The 16,386-nt window shown below is 42.7% G+C and overlaps 1 protein-coding gene across 5 annotated transcripts in view; it reads left to right on the plus strand.

Moving 5' to 3' along the window:
• Positions 1 to 16,386, plus strand: part of ACOT9 (acyl-CoA thioesterase 9) — a 525,989-nt gene that overhangs the window by 169,619 nt on the left and 339,984 nt on the right. For all 5 annotated transcript variants that reach the window (XR_015299309.1, XR_015299310.1, XM_086934544.1 and 2 more), the window contains 4 exons: positions 1,083 to 1,186; positions 5,398 to 5,471; positions 13,205 to 13,272; positions 13,973 to 14,084. Coding sequence is in view for 3 of the 5 variants with exons in the window: in XM_086934544.1 (XP_086790670.1) it covers positions 1,083 to 1,186; positions 5,398 to 5,471; positions 13,205 to 13,272; positions 13,973 to 14,084 (358 nt within the window). In the remaining 2 variants the exon portion in view is untranslated. The remainder of the gene's footprint in view (positions 1 to 1,082; positions 1,187 to 5,397; positions 5,472 to 13,204; positions 13,273 to 13,972; positions 14,085 to 16,386) is intronic.

Consider the following 16,386-nt stretch of genomic DNA (forward strand, 5'->3'; position numbering starts at 1 on the left):
GTCGTCCCATCCCCGAAAGCCCTGTAGGGTTGCCAGTTGAGGCAAACGCCCATTATTTCACAGAGGGGTCTCCCGTGTCAGGGTATTCCACCATCCCATGCGCTGCAGGGCCTGGCTCCAGATCTGGAACACCATACGCGTGACTGGTGGCAGCACACCCGCAACGGCGCAGAGTATAGGAGTGTGTATAGAGAACGGCGCCGCATGAGTTGTCGTTCCAAGGCATACATCCGGTCTCCCCTAGCGTCATACGACCATTGGTCCTCTTAATGGGTTTTCTTCCTCTCAAGTGTCTGAGGCATTTATTTCTTGCTGATAAAAAAGAATACTCTGTCAAAATGATTTAACCAGACACTTGAAGTACTGGATTCTTGATGGGTACTGACGTCTCTTGTCACCAGTGCCCAACAGCGTTGTCATCTTTACTTTTTACAATATTAGTCATATTTGCCCGTTGCTCAAGAACATTCTTTTGCTCTCTCGCTATTAAGCGACTAGGCCTTACTCGTTAAGTATAACTACACTTAAATACCTCACAAGTGATATAAAATGAGCTGGAATTCAGATTATCCAGCTCAATATTTCTTGCTTCTCTTTTACTAAAGAATTTCGAACACCCCTTGTTCAAGGTTACCAGTGGATTTTAAGGTCTCTAGACGTTTTGTAGGGAAGAATTATGTTCTATTATTACCCTAAGCTTCCGGTTCAAATTGCCCATTTTATTTTTCACATAAATCACATAAATATTGTTTCCCCACCCCTTTCACTCTAGTCTCTAGATCACTACATGTAAAGATAGTTTCTAGAGGTTTGTGACTCTCGACAGGTGCAATGGAACTCAGAGACATAAGGACGCACAGGAAACTCAATGCCCATTAAGAGAGGCAAATTACAGAACTAATGGTATGCCTTTGCAGTTTAGTTTGAAGATATTTAATGAAATATGGAAATTCGTTGTTGAATATTTATTGACAGTATTTTATTCAGATTTTATTACAAAATTTCAAAATTTAGGATGGTGATTTGATGTGTGCAAAAATCTAAATGTTTGTTGCATTTAATCTGTTTCCAATCTCTCTTAGATAAGTGTAAAAAGATTATCTATCCTGACTGTGATATAAAATTCACTGGGAACGTCACCTGGGTTGGGAAGAGCTCCATGGAAGTCAAAATGCATGTGCTCCAGGTATCCATTTTCTCATTTTTCTTCTGCTAGTGGACTCTTTTTATAAAAATTGTACATAAATTAGCACAGGTAATCTGATTCAGCCTACCTGCATAGGCTCTTGTGATCAATTAAATTAAATGGAAGACTGCCAACCAAGTATTGTACTGTGTGTACTAAAGTTTGCCAGTTGTGGGACTGCAGTGATAATCCTGTTTCTGAAACTACATTCCTGCTTCTTATTATTTTGCATATTTTACTAGGCAGGTTCTTCTAGTTCCTCACCTAAGTGTTATTTATGAGTGGCTAACTGATATCCAGGTGTAGTACTTTTTCGATCATTGACAAAGCAGCGTTGCTCACTAGGGTTTGAATAAGAGAAATAATGTGAGAAAGCTACTACTCTAGTTTAGGAACCATATTGTTAAAGTCTGAAAGTTCTCACCAAAGATACATGGGTGGCTTGGGGCAGACATGCCTGGATATGCTCCATTGGGTTTTCTGGGACCGTCAAAGAAAACCTCATGGATAGTTCCTTCTTCAGCTATCACCTTTTCTGTGAAAAGTCTGACTTGGCTCAGGAGAGATTAAAGCAGGGTTGTGGAATGGTGCACTTGCTGGTCTTGGCCACCACTGACCTTGGACAACCATCTTGAGGGCATCGGTTTCCGATATGAGGGAGAATGCTGTATCATCATTATTGGTAAGGTAGTCTTGAATCTGTCCCGTAAGTATGTCGTATGGGGCTGGACCCTCCAGCATGGATGGTTTTCGCCACCATGTTCGGATAAGAGGCAGGACCCTGCCCATCCCTAGCGGTGCAGCTGAGGATTATAATCCGATATGTGTCTACCCTGATAATCAAGGTATGATATTTGCGCCTGAGGGTTGAAGAACAAACTATTCTGTCAAGTTGTACATACAAATTGTATATGGGAAAGTAAAGCAAATCAAGCTGAAGGATGGGATTATGGAGGTGCCAGGTATCTATTAGAAACAATTGCCATAGCCATTTGTGATCAACTGGGTGTGTAAGGGGAGGGACATCTAAAACTCTAATAAAATCACCTCCTAGCACCCATGGAATGTGTGCCAATGTTGTTTGGTGATTAGTCAATGAGCCCTGAAATTGCTTTTGTTCCGTAAATAGAGCATAGATACTGTCTATGATTCTCGGGTCACCATGCATTCTTCATTCAATTTAGACAAATCTCCACTCTCGCCCTGCCATTTCCTGTATTTGCAGTAATTGGAATGCGGGGCTCGAGCCAGATTAAGGCTCCTCAGGAATAAGCAGAGAAATTTGTTGTAAATATTTGGTCACATCAGCTCTTTTAGAGTTTCTCCCCTCCCTGCTAGTTTTATATGGGACTCTTAAAGACTTCTTTCCATTTAAGAAATTAATGGACTTTATACCGATTTGCCGGGGTGTGTGTTATCTTGAAATTCCATGTGATTATGGTAGATTCTCGTGAATGCATCATGTAACTGATAAGAAATAAATCAATGACCCCAAGACATCACAGCTCCCACACACACACCCGTTCTTTCTCATATAAAAAGTGATTGCATCTTTGTGTTGTAATGCAGGGATCCGAAGAATGACCTCACACTTAGTCCAGGGACAATAAAGAAAAAATGAGAACAACAACCAGAGTAATACTGGGGCAGGTAGCTAACTGCTATCCGCCCAAAAGTTACCTGGATACTAGCAAACACCTCTAGGCGCTTGATCATGGCCAAAACCAGGCCGGGGAAGAAAAGCTGCTCCGAGCTCGCTTGCTTAAAGGGTCGGCTTGTCCCTGGACTGATTCATGTACAAAGCAGTTCATAGAAGCCACATGACCTCCAGATTATGCAACAGACTAATGCTTATCATTTAAAATCAGACTCTGAGCGAATGCACTCGTTTTTGCAAATGCACTACAGGAACATGTATACAGATCTGGTGTGTGAGCCCATGAATAAAAGGTGATAGACACATGTGTGGAGAACAAAACTGCTTGATATATTATGTTTTTAAGCTTTGAGTACTAAAGGAATGCTAGGTCATTTGGAGACCAATTGATAAACATTTATTGTTTTGCAACCAGGTTTTTTTCTGTAGCTTCCCTACTACTTAGTAGTGTACAGGAAACTGCTTTCGATAATGATTTGTCAGAGCTTTATGTAGTTTGTGCTGTTCATATGTCATGGCGTAAATTAGCTCTCACAGCTCTACCCTCAGGCAGGTGTACAGCCCCTGGTCTTCTTGCCGAGGCAGCGGAGGTGGTTAACCCTGAGGTGAATACCATCATCAATTTTTCCCTTCACACTGCGACTGTCCCTCTAGATTGGAAACAGGCTAAACTGTTACCGCTCTTGAAAAAACCTTCCCTCGATCCCAACACTCTTGCTAGCTACAGACCTATTTCCCTTCTGCCGGCTGTGGCAAAGGAATTTGAGAAAGCAGTTTTTAAACAACTTTCTGTGTTCGTAGAGGCATCTGGCGCTCTCCACCCAGCTCAATCTGGATTCACGGCATATCTGAGGCAATGGGGGAATGCCTTGATGCAGGCGGTAGAGCGGCTCTAATTTTGTTGGACCTCTCTGCCGCCTTTGACATGGTGCCCCATCATCTCCTGCTTGCTCGCCTATCAAGTATTGGGATCTCTGGCCAGGCCTGGGATTGGCTTAAATTCTTTTTAGAGGATAGGACTCAACCGGTGTGGTAGCCCCCGTTCTTTTCGGTTCCCAGACAGGTGACTACGGGAGTGCTGCAGGGTTCCACTTTGAGCCGCCTGCTCTTTAACATCTACGTCACCCCCCTGATTTATTTAGCTGAGGAGCTGGGAGAAAAGATCATTGCCTACGCTGATGATACCCAGCTCCTCTTCACATGGAAGAAAAATTATCTGGGCCCGAATAAAGCAAAAGAATGTCTCACTGCTGTTTTTAAATGGCTTGCACTGGCGCAGTTGAAGTGCAACGAAGACAAGTCCGAGGATCTCCTGTACGGATCCTTTCCACTGCATTTTAGGGAAACTATCTGGCCTACTGATTACCCCCTCCCTAATTCTGTCGGCAACCCTGCTAAGAACCTGGGGGTTTGGTTCAGCGAAGACCTCAGATTTTCTATGCAGATTAATAAACTGGTGGGATTGTTCTTTGGCACGCTGAAATCTCCTAGGATGTTTTTTCCCCTGTTGACCCGACCAGCTAAGGAAATGGTGACGCGTGCTCTTATTCTATCACGTATCGCCTATGCCAATGCCTTATACAATGGCCTGCCCGGTTACCATCTTGGAAGACTGCAAACTATTCAGAATGCGGCAGCTAGGGTACTGCTTGGAATTCCAGTTAGATCAAGCATGAAGCAACCTCCACTGGCTCCCTGTGGCCCACCGGGTTCAGTTCAAAGCTCTTACTTTGGCACATGGAGCGCTGCATGGCACTGGCCCAATCTATCTTACGAGACGTTGCTCCTACGTTCCACGTAGGCAGTTACGCTCCGCTGCTCACTATCTGGCAGTTATCCCCCGTTTCCGCCTCACCCGGATGGGAGGCGGCTCCCTTTCTTTTAAGGCTGCTGTAGCCTGGAATGCCCTGCCGATGCAACTGCGTAACATTCAAGACACTAGAGTGTTTAAAAACAGCTTAAAACCACCCTCCTTTTCAACTAACTCTTGTTGTGTTTTTCCTCCATCTCCTTTTACTAGCATTTCGCACCGGGACACTCTTGAGTAGCCGTGCGCGCTATAAATGTAGTATAACATAACATAACACTTGAATAGGCAACATTCCAGGAGAGAGAACGGGTGGGGGGTCGGTATGTGTTGAAGGGAGTGGCTGCTCTAAGGCAATGATACATATGTAGTACTCTGAATTAAGCAGCTTTCAGAATTTGTTTCTGGTCTCAATACTTTGTGACAGTACCTTCAGGTTCGTAATAAGAGAAGCCATTTGTAAGCAACATTGGAGCTACCACAAAGATAACTTTATGCCTTTTTTTAAAAGAAGCCTTTATTGATTTTATGGCTATTACACATACAAAGCATACTATAAGGGGTATTTTACAGAATGTCAATGTCCTATTTTCCCCATCAACTTATAAATAGAGAACAAAGTACCTGTCGCTCATGAGGAAATTATGAATAGGAGCCATAGACAGAGATGCAGGGTAACAGTGCTGCATTCACAGCAGACAAAGATTAAAATGAACAGTATAACTTTATGCCTTATTTGTATTTTAGCTCCTTGACGGTGCCTACAGTCCTGTATTAGATGCAACGTTTGTTATGGTGGCCAGGGACCCAGAAAATACGAGGTACGTTTACATGTTCTGAATTAATACTAAGAATTTAAAATTGTCCTGAGAAACTAAAAAGCATCCAGAATTCTAGTCTTTCAGATAACTTACAATTTTACACAAGTTTATTTCTTCCCAAAATAATAGTGAAGCTTCAGAAATGAAGGCCTGTTAGGGGAGGGGTGCATACATTAATAGGAAGGCCTACATATTAGGGGAAGAATCAAATCATGGTATATTGTTATCACGTGGCTGAACATCAAGAAATTATAATATGTTTAGTCATGGTGCACGTTTATTTTCAGCCTCTAATACATCACACATTACTCTCTAGCTTTCTAGTTCCTCAGTTTAGCATCCGTACATACCAAGGACATTCAAATCGCCTTAACCATTGACCATTCTTGAAAGTCTTTGCACTATAGCTCAAAAACAGAACTGGGTGTTTTGTTTGTCTCCAATGTATGGCTTTGCACCTTTTGGCAAATTTTTTAGGAAAGTTTGAGCTATTGGTATTGTAAATAATTTTTTTTAAATTTATGTTTTGTTTTTTAAAATAGCGAAATTAATAGCTTTGTCATTTACAATGTCAATAGTTATAACTTTCGCAAATGTGAGACCTATAGCATTTGTAATGCAATATGTGTTGTATTTACGTGACTTACATGTATTGATATTGCAAATAACAATGGCTTTTAATTTTTTTTTAATTATTAATACTTAAATAAAAGTTATTGTAATTTATAATGGCAATAGCTTAAACTTTTGTAAATACCTTTTGTGGGGGGAGGAGCCAAGATGGCGACCGGAGCGGACGTGTAAGCTCTCGGCTCCGCCGGTCCTTGAATCCTGCGCCGTCATCCTGCCTGATATCCTGATGCAAATCCCCTTCGGGATGTGCGGTGAAGTGCGCTGACTTAGCCAGCGTTCCTCCGGATCTGCCCGGTGTCCGAAGATATCCTGCTTTTGCCTGACTGCCCTGGACCCCAGCTTGTGTGCTGCGCACCGCCGGACCTCTGAGGCTTTGTTTCGACCGGGCTGCTCGCTTGGAGCTGGGGTGTGAGGGGCGCTGCCTGGGCTCGTGTTGCAGATTGTCCTGCACAGTCTGCCAAAGCTTTCATCGCGCATTGGAATTGCAGCGTGATTACTTGGAACGGACGCGTTGGGTGATAGACTCCTTCAAGGCGCTGACGGAGAGCTGCCTTGACCCCATCGCTGCTCCTGCCTGGCAACGGCGAGCTTCCCCCCCCCCACCGCCCTGATTAACTAACACCGCTGATACGGTCCCGCGCGAAACTCGGCTGGCTGTGAGACGGCCCTGGCGCCGTGAGCTAGCATCGATTATCGGCAGTGCCTCCGGGATCTCCCACCCCCCAGCTCCAGCGCTATATGGTGGACAAGATGGCGACGCCTGTCCCCCTGTATCGTGAGGAAGACGGCCCGTCCTCGCTTTGTGACCGCGAGCCCATGAATACACAGGGGGCCAGGTCGCATTCACCCTCCTCCGACCTGGAATTAATGGAACAGCAGCCTGCGTGTTCAATTAGGGATGTTATGGCCGCTCTGGGTGACCTGAGATCGGCGATGGAACGTGGATATGCTACACTGGGCGTGAAGCTTGACACCATTGTGCTCGACTTGAGGCGGGAGCGGAAGGTCTATCCCCCACAAAGTCCGGACCCCCCCGTACAGTTGGCTGCCTGCGATACAGTGTCTTCGAGGGTCCGCAATAATGTTGTTACTGTTTCCACTACAACTTGTAGCACATCGAGGCCACCGGTCGGACCGGTTGACGATACTTTGTTTCCCTCCCGTCCTGTGACTGACATTCAGCCTTGCCTGGTATCGCTACTGTTTCGGGCGCTAAGTACGTGGCCTCACGCCCATTTGCCTGCTTTGCCCTTGAGGTTTCCATTCTTTCCAATGTGGAACTTTTACCAACTGGATGTGTCGGAGAGTTTCTCAACTGGGGACAGTGTACTTTCTGGAGGCTGGCGACGTCCATCTTGCGTTCGTGTCCCTCCCCCTTTCTCAATGGAGCCATCTTGTTCCTTTGTCTCCGTAGATATTGGATGTTCATGGGGGGTGGGAATAGGGGGACATCCGCGATCGGGCCAGGGCTAGGCGGCTACCTTGGGGGACTTGATGTGCCGGCGGGCGGGGACTGGATTGGGACTGCTTATTGCTTGATTTGTATGCCTATTCGAAATGATTCACCCCAGTCGCAGTATTGTTTGCTATTCTTATTGTGATGATGATACTTGGGGTGGCGGAGGTTGATGGGGCTGGCGGGGACCGAGAGTATGTGGAACTGACCTCCTCCCGACTTGCTTCTTTTCTGGGAGTTATAGATTAGAGTGCTCTTTTCTTACTCCCTATATACAGATGTTATAATTCTTCCTTTTTCTTTCCTCTCTCTCTCCTCTACTCTCTTTTTGTTCCTCTCTCTTCTCTCTATTCTTGATCTATATTTCGGGTTTAATGGGCGACAGGCACATTGTCGGGGGGGGGGGGGGGTAGGCCGTAGCCTCCGCATTGATGTAGGGTGGGGGGGTAGATTTAATTTTTCTTATTTGGTTCTATGGGCCTTATTTTTCTAAACTTTCCGCGCTTTCTTGTTCTGTCTTCTGTTCTGGGTCTGTGACAGGGGTTAGTAGGGAGTGGGTGGCGCTGTGGGTGGTACGTAACTACGGACTGTTGCTCCTGTTGTTTTACACTGTACTGCCATATTGACGGGGTGTTCATCACTGCTGTTGTATCTCTTGGATGCTGCCTGCTCATGTTCTGAAGCTAATGTGCGGACTCAGTTCTCCTTGATTCTATTCTTCACTGATTTATTTAGATAAAAAAAACATTTTAAAATTTAACCTTCAATGCTCCTTCCCCCTGGCGACTTGATTCCACTCAGTGTAACTGATATTAATTGTTGCTATATTGCCTGATGCCGCTGGGGAACCGTATTGCTTGCACCAGTGCTTAACAGTATCGTGGCCGGCCTGATGGTTGTAGGCCCGTATTTGTTCTCTTTTTTCATGCACAATAAAGGTTTTCAAAAAATTTTTTAAAAAAAAAATACCTTTTGTAAAGATTATGTTCAGTGTATTTTATTGTGACAAAAATCCAAGAACAGAAGTGAAATATTAACATCTTTTTGTTACATTTGTAATAAAGCTTGAAACATTGAGAGAACATATTTGAACCGGTTGTTGTTGAATGGTTGCACAGATTGATGCTGTGGTGGCTCTGATTGATGTTTTGATGGCGAACGCGTGATGCTGTGGCGTTCAGTGATGCTATAGTAGCGCATAGTGATGTTGTGATGCCCCTGAGTGATGCTGTGGTGGTGCTGACTGATGCTGTATGCTATGATATATTTTGTTTTGCTATCCTATGTTTTGTTTTGTTATGCTATGCTATGTTTTGCTATCCTATGCTTTGATTTGTTATGCCATGCTGTGTTTTGTTATGCTATGTTTTGCTATGCTGTGCATTGTTATTCTATGCTGTTTTGTTATGCTATGTTTTGTTGTATTTTATTATGCTGTGCTTTGTTTTGCTATGCTATGTTTTGTTATGCTATGTTAAGTTGTGTTTGGTATACTATGCTATGTTTTGCTATGGTATTATATATTTTGTTTTGCTATGCTATGTTTTGTTGTGTTTTGTTAAGCTATGCTATGTTGTGCTTTGCTATGTTTTGTTATTCTATGTGTTGTGTTTTGTTATGCTATGTTTTGTTATGTTATGTTATGCTATGTTTTGTTATGCTATGCTATGTTTTGTTTTGCTATCCTATGCTTTGTTTTATGCTATGCTAAGTTTAGTTTTGCTATCCTATGCTTTGTTTTGTTTTGTTATGCTATGCTATGTTTTGTTGTGTTTTGCTATGCTAGGCATTGTTATGCTTTGTTATAATATGCTATGTTTTGTTATGCTGTTTTGTTCTGTTTTATTATGCTATGCTGTTAAGCTATGTTATGTTTTGTTATGCTATGCTATGCTTTGTTATGCTATGTTTTGTTATGCTATGTTTTGTTATGCTATGCTAAGCTTTGTTTTGATATGCTATGTTGTGTTTTGTTATGCTATGCTATGTTGTGTTTTGTTATGCTATGCTTTGTTGTGTTTTGTTATGCTATGCTATGTTTTGCTATGCTTTGCTATGCTATGTTTTGTTATGTATGCTTTGTTTTGTTGTGTTTTGTTATGCTATGCGGTTTTGTTGTGTTTTGCTATGTTTTGTTTTATGTTATGCTGTTTTGTTCTGCTTGCTTTGTTGTATTTTGTTATGCTATGCTATGTTTTGTTGTAATATGCTATGTTTTGTTTTGCTATGATTTATGTTATGCTATGCTTTGTTTTGTTATGCTATTTTTTGTTATGCTATGTTTTGTTATGCTATGTTGTGTTTTGCTATGTTTTGTTTTGTTATGCTATGTTTTGTTATGCTATGTTATGTTTTGCTATCCTATGCTTTGTTTTGTTATGCTATGCTACGTTTTGGTATCCAATGCTTTTTTGTTATGCTATGCTATGCTATGTTTTGTTATGCTATGCTGGTGAGGGTGTGTGAGGGTGAGGGTGTGTGAGGGTGAGGGTGTATGAGGGTGAGGGTGTATGAGGGTGAGGGTGTATGAGGGTGAGAGTGAGAGGGTGGTGAGGGTGTGTGAGGGGGTGTGAGGGTGAGGGAGGGTGAGGGGGTGTGAGGGGGTGAGAGGGTGTGTGAGGATGAGAGGGTGGGTGAGGGTGAGGGAGTGAGGGTGAGGGGGTGTGAGGGTGAGAGGGTGAGGAGGTGTGAGGGAGGGTGAGGGGATGTGAGGGTGAGGGGATGTGAGGGTGAGGGGGTGTGAGGGTGAGGGGGTGAGAGGGTTGTGAGGGTGAAGGGGGTAAGGGGGTGAGGGTGAGTGAGGGTGTGTGGGGTTGAGGGTGAGGGGGTGTGAGGGAGGGGGTAAGAGGGTGAGGGTGTGAGTGGGTGAGGGTGTGTGAGGGTGAGAGGGGGTGAGGGTGTGTGTTTGGGTCCGAAGTAAATGGTGGCAGGGCAGACATCATAAGACAGAGAGAAACACAAATGTTAAGATAACAGTGCTTCAAGGGGTTGTGAGAAGGTGGAAATGGGATTAAAGGAGAAAGGATGAAAAGTTAAGTAGGAAAGAGGCCAGAAAGGAGACACAAACGAGTGGAGTGTGTGGCTGAAAAAGGGAAAAGCAGAAAAGAATGAAGATGGATCAGAGAGGGTGCAAGTAGGGTCACATGCGGGAGAAGGAAGACTCGTTAGGAGTGTGTGATGAGGGTGGGGCTAGAGAGAACAAACAAGAGGACACAAGTGTGCAGAAAAAAGAGTGTAAATTAGACATGAGCACAGGCATGACAGGAGGAAGAGCAAGCGGTTCGTATGGGAAAGCCTGCAAGAGAGAACACACAAAAAGATAAGACGTAGAAAAATTGCTCCCAACGCTGCAGGCGGACATATGGTGTGCGTGCGCCCGGCGCACATGCACAGTGTCCGATCTGCAGACTTTGGGAGCATTTTTGGAAGCCCTACTATACTCTCGCAGAAGGAACGCATGCGCATTGGCGTCAGCGAGACCTCAAAATTAGAACGCTGAGGATTTTCCAAAATGCCTGGCCCTAATGGAACATGTTAGTTTCCATTGAAGTATTGTTAGATGTGAAAAACGATTGTATCACAAACAAGGTTTCCGTGATGGGCTATATATATACACACACTTGGCTGTATGCTCGGGGTGTTGTGTGATATTTTCTCTATATATTGCAAAGCTCAGAACGTCAAAAATACTCAACAAGGGGCGGCTTTGAGGGGATATAATTAAAGGAATAGCAGTGTGTTAAAGCAGAAAAATGGTATAGTGGAAGTAGCTATTGGACCCAGGAGTCCCTGCCAGACTGAGGATTCAAAAGAAAGATAAACAATTTATTTTCTCCCACGTAGCGACTGATGGGGAATTCTTGGTGTGCAAAATTCCATTTAGTACTATAAGTTACATTATAATCTCTCTCTCTCTCTCTCCCTCTCCCCACATTGACCTATTGTTTAAATACAAGTGCTTCAATCTGCTAAAGTCTCCATAGTGAAGCTGGAAGCTAAGAATGATGATACCTTTGGTAGTGTACTGTACTTAACGTTTACCACTCTTAAATGTATCTGAAAAAAGCAAAAGGTTAAGTATTTTGTTTACATTGATATGTGATAACTAATAAAACATGCATTAGCAAAGCCAATAGCTAACTCATATAGAGCTAGCAAATTAAAACGAGACACACAAGAGAGAATCAGCCATGGTTGTAAAGTAGTCCCTCATGCCGTTCAGGGTAAGCACTCAAATTGAGGTGAAAGAATGCACTCAAACAGCCAATAGCATTAGGTCAGTGATAAATACTCCACAAAGCTAAGCCAAGATATGATTGACAGTCTCAAGCCAGTTTCTGGAAAAGACTGTTCAAAGAAAGCTGTTCAAAATGTTTGAAAGGGGCGGAACCGAAGTTCACTCTATGTTTCTGTTATTAATATGTCAGTTTAACAGCTATACTGTCAAAACCCATACTAAAAAAGATGTAATAAAAGAGAGATCCTACAGGCTAAACTGCAAACTGTTTTCCTGAATAATGTTTGCGGAAATTCTAGTCTGAATTTATGATACTGCGGTATTCAACCTGTGAGCACTTATAGAACAAGTTTTTATGTTCCGCTGCATCATCCATAATTTCTCCTACATAAGGAAGATGCTCCCTTATACAGCATACCTGTTTTTCTTGTGCTTGTTTCATCTAATCAATAAAGACAAACTTAGTTCAAATTGGAAACAATGAACATTGATGAAATTATCATTGTAGTCACAATGACTTTATACTCAAAAACCTAGGGTCAAGTAAGGATCAACCATAAAAGCAAATTAAGTGCGAACTTCAGTCCATTAAGGTGAGTAAAGCTGGGATGCTTGCTAGACCCATCCCTATTCTCTCTAAACGTCACTAATTTGTACAAATCATCGCATGGCAGGACATTCCCAAGATCGAGCCTTAAAAATGTCCTGGGTTCTGTATACTGTTAACATTTTCTTTATCACCATTATGATGACTGCTTTAGGGTCATATCCAAAAGCCTTCAATATTTATTGTGAACAGAACTACCCCAGAATCAGCCGGAGAGGGTAGAAAGTCATGACATCTAGGCTATTCAACTTTAATAACGTCCTAAATCAAATATACCATTGAGAAAGCGAACACCTCATGTGAGCTTGCTTCTATGCCGTCAGTACACAGGCATGTGTGGGTGTACGCACCTATGCATGTACCCCCAAGATGTACAGATGTAGAAGCTGTTTGATAGACTGGATATGCGCATTTTGGGATTTTATTTTTTTACTAGCATGTGCAGTGAAAGCTTTATTAAAAAATAACGAAATATTTAACGAACATATTTCAATAGCTGCTCAAAAGAATGTTCCTGAGGTCAGCGATATTAAATAGACAGCCAGCAAACATATTTTGAAGAAGAGCATATATTTACAATCGGACATATAAAATATTGCAACACTTTTGATTAAACAAGATAGCTTACTTGGTTTTAAGATCTATTGGTTGAATGTTTTTATCACCATTTTGCACAGCACTAAGAAAGTCAGTATTATGTGCAGGGTGGTTTAAATGTGTTAAATGTATCACTGAAAGACACTGAAATATTTGAAAAATGTTGCTCTTCGGAGCAATAATAAACACATTTCTGTCTGTAGGTCAGCCTTTGTTAATCCACTGGTTCCGGAAGGCCCAGAAGAGGAAAACCTGTTCAAGCAAGGAGAACGTATGTAACTTTTTGTTTTATGTGCTAACTCACTGATCTTTAGGATGGCTAATCTCCTCCTTTTTTCATTACAACGTATGCTGAAGAACATCTCCTGAGGATTCATGCAAAGATTTCACCCTGACCCTAGACAATACATCTCCAAACTCCCCTCTACCTTTCATTTTCATCCTGAAAGAATATGCTGCCATTTCTCTGGAGGACAGATATTAGTTTGAAATCAAATTAACTTCAATACTCAGGAATTCGAATTAAAATTTACAAGTGCATGTGGCAGAAATAAATAATTTCCTAAATTTGCAGGTTGTCTGCTTCAAATAAACCAAACATTCATAATAATAGGTTTTTCAAATACTCACCTTTGTTTTAAATGAAAACTGAAGAGTTGATGAGGTGACGCTTTGTGTTGTCTCTCATGTATAAAGATTTATTGAGTACTTTATTACAACAATTAGTTCCCATAGACGAAAAAGTCTTTGTAACTAGCTGATTCATGAAAAAGGCATCTTTAGTACTTTAGGGATGGCTACTAATTCAATAAGTTTAAGTAACATTATACGACATATATTACATGTATTATATTAATATGACATGTCAAGTACATTTGTTGGATTGTCTAAAACTTTTGTCCACAAATAAATATATGCATTATAATATTATTGTCAATCTGCTAAGTTAATGCAAACCTATCGTTTTTTAGTGAACAGAAAGAGAAGAGTTGCCTTCAACACTGCCTCATTGCTTAAAATGGCACCAGCTGCAGACGAAAAGAATATTGTACATGACATGTTTCTTGATACTTTAGACAAAAAGTAAGTGGTAAATACTTGAGTCGTGCTGTGTGTTATTTATTTCACATTTTTGTGCAGTGTGACACATTGCCTTCAGGAGAGAAAATCATTGGCAAAAGTTGCAATCCAGCATGACGCAGGAGGTAATCCCCCCCCCCCCACTGTTTCCTCCATCCTTTATTCTTCAGTCAGATTAATTTCAGTAGCTTACTTTTCACGAGCCTTCTGAAGTTCTCCTAGCATGCTAGTAAAATTCTAATGTTAGGTAACTGTCTCAACATTAAACTACTTGTCTGTTTTAATTGATTGATGGATGCATTGGCTGTCTGCAAGTTACTTGTAAGGGTATGCAGAGGTGTAGGGGTCAGTTGTTTTTTTGGTTTTACAATTTCTTTACCGAGTTTTGACCAGTTAACTGACTATGAAAAATGCATCATAGTACAGTATCTCTTACATTAGAGTCCATTAACCATCTGCAGATGAACATACGTTTATCTGGTGATTCCTCCTTGGTATTCTCCCCATCCCAGCAGTATTTATTTTTTAACCTATTTTTATTGTTTTGGGTAACAATACATTGAGCAACTCTTCCCATGGCATCAGGGGGACGCAATACATATAAATATATGTATATATATATATATATAAATATATAAAATATATATGTCTAACTTATGACGTTTAATTTTGATACGCCACGCATGGAATAATGCGTCTGCCCATCTGTGGGCTTAACCACTTTAGTCTATCTTATGTATAATGTCATTCAGTGTTATATATATAACACACATTACAAGATGGCCGCACCTATTCCATGCAAGGTGTAAGTCCCCTTGTTTATGTCCATGCCTTATTGAATGTGGGAGTGATCATCATCTGTTTAAAACAATGTCGGAAGTAAACACAGTGCATCACACACTGACGAAGGCAGACCGCCGAAACGCGTCTGTGTGCACCCCTCCGCTAAATAAAATCTAGCGCGTTGAAACCTTCATCCTCGAGTGCTGTCTTATTCTTTCCGGGAGTCGGAGGGATTTGGAGCGTTATATGTGGCGGTGTCCACGAACCGCCGACAGCACCCGCCGACGAGTGAGCAGCCGCTTTTTCGTGGAGAAAGGAGCGTGTTTGAAGTGCGCGGCTGCGCACCGCCCGATCCAATCTGGGAGTTCGAACCTGAGTACGGAATACGGAGGAGTACGCGAGTCCTGTGTCTCCCGAGGAAGACGTCTCCGGTGAGCATTATCTGTTGCTGTGAAATCGTGTACTCCCATCTCTGCACGCCAGGGAATATTGGAAATTTGTGGCCAGGCGATAGAGGATTGAAATTGTAAACGCGCTTTGAACTGCGGGGGAGGCAGCACCATCTGTATGCACGAGTCTACAGTACAAGCCTAACACTGTATATGACACGTGCTAAACCGACATGTTTTCTGATGCGGAACGGCAAACAGCGGCGAAAGGCATGTTTAAAAGGCTGACAAGACCGCCTGTAACAACTGAATCACTTACAGTGGAAACGCCCAGCGACCCACTCTTAATAACAATGACCAAATTAGAACGTCTCCATGAAAGGGAGATCCGCAAATGGTGGGAGGCAACAAGCCTCACTAATTACATCGAAGAAGAAAGGGTACCACAGGGGTTGAGGGTCCATACCGTTCCCTCCTATGAGAATCCGGACCCACAACTGCTCACAGACTGGTTCGAACATACTGCTCAATACTGTGAGGGCACACTCAAAATACTTGTAAAATATGCATGGAGCGACAGGGAGCGAGCATTGGCAGACATCCAAGCAATCGACAATGAACTGGAAAATGAAACTGACCCTAGCCAAGTAACTAATATCACACAGATGAAGGAACAAATGAAGACCAGGCTAGTAAAATATGAAGCCAAAATAAGACTCCGGAAACAAGAAAAATACGAGAGAGACGCGAATGATTACCAAACTGGACGCGTCCTCACCTATGCGAAAAAGTTCGACGCTCCACGCAAGGCCCTCCAGAAGAGCAGAAAGGAAGGTGCTGGGACAACAAGCGGAACTGGGGAAGTGACTTCCGAGTCTGATATAACTGAGAACGAATCAGAAGAAAATCAATCAGACCCAGACACACGCACTACCAACAGAGGGCCGTAATCGGCAGAGAAAAGCACCAAGACTCCTTTTCAGGAGGAGTACGAGGTAATCCAAAGCACATAGCTCCGAGGCGGGAAGAACAAGCCCCCGGATACAAATACCCAAGGAGCAGAAAAAGACGGAGAACCAGACGGGCAGGCGGGGGGAACAAGAGGCAGAGGCAGAGGCGGCGCGCGAGTATCT

This window comes from Lissotriton vulgaris, chromosome 8, assembly GCF_964263255.1.
Source record: "Lissotriton vulgaris chromosome 8, aLisVul1.2, whole genome shotgun sequence".
NCBI classification, from domain to species: Eukaryota; Metazoa; Chordata; class Amphibia; order Caudata; family Salamandridae; genus Lissotriton; species Lissotriton vulgaris.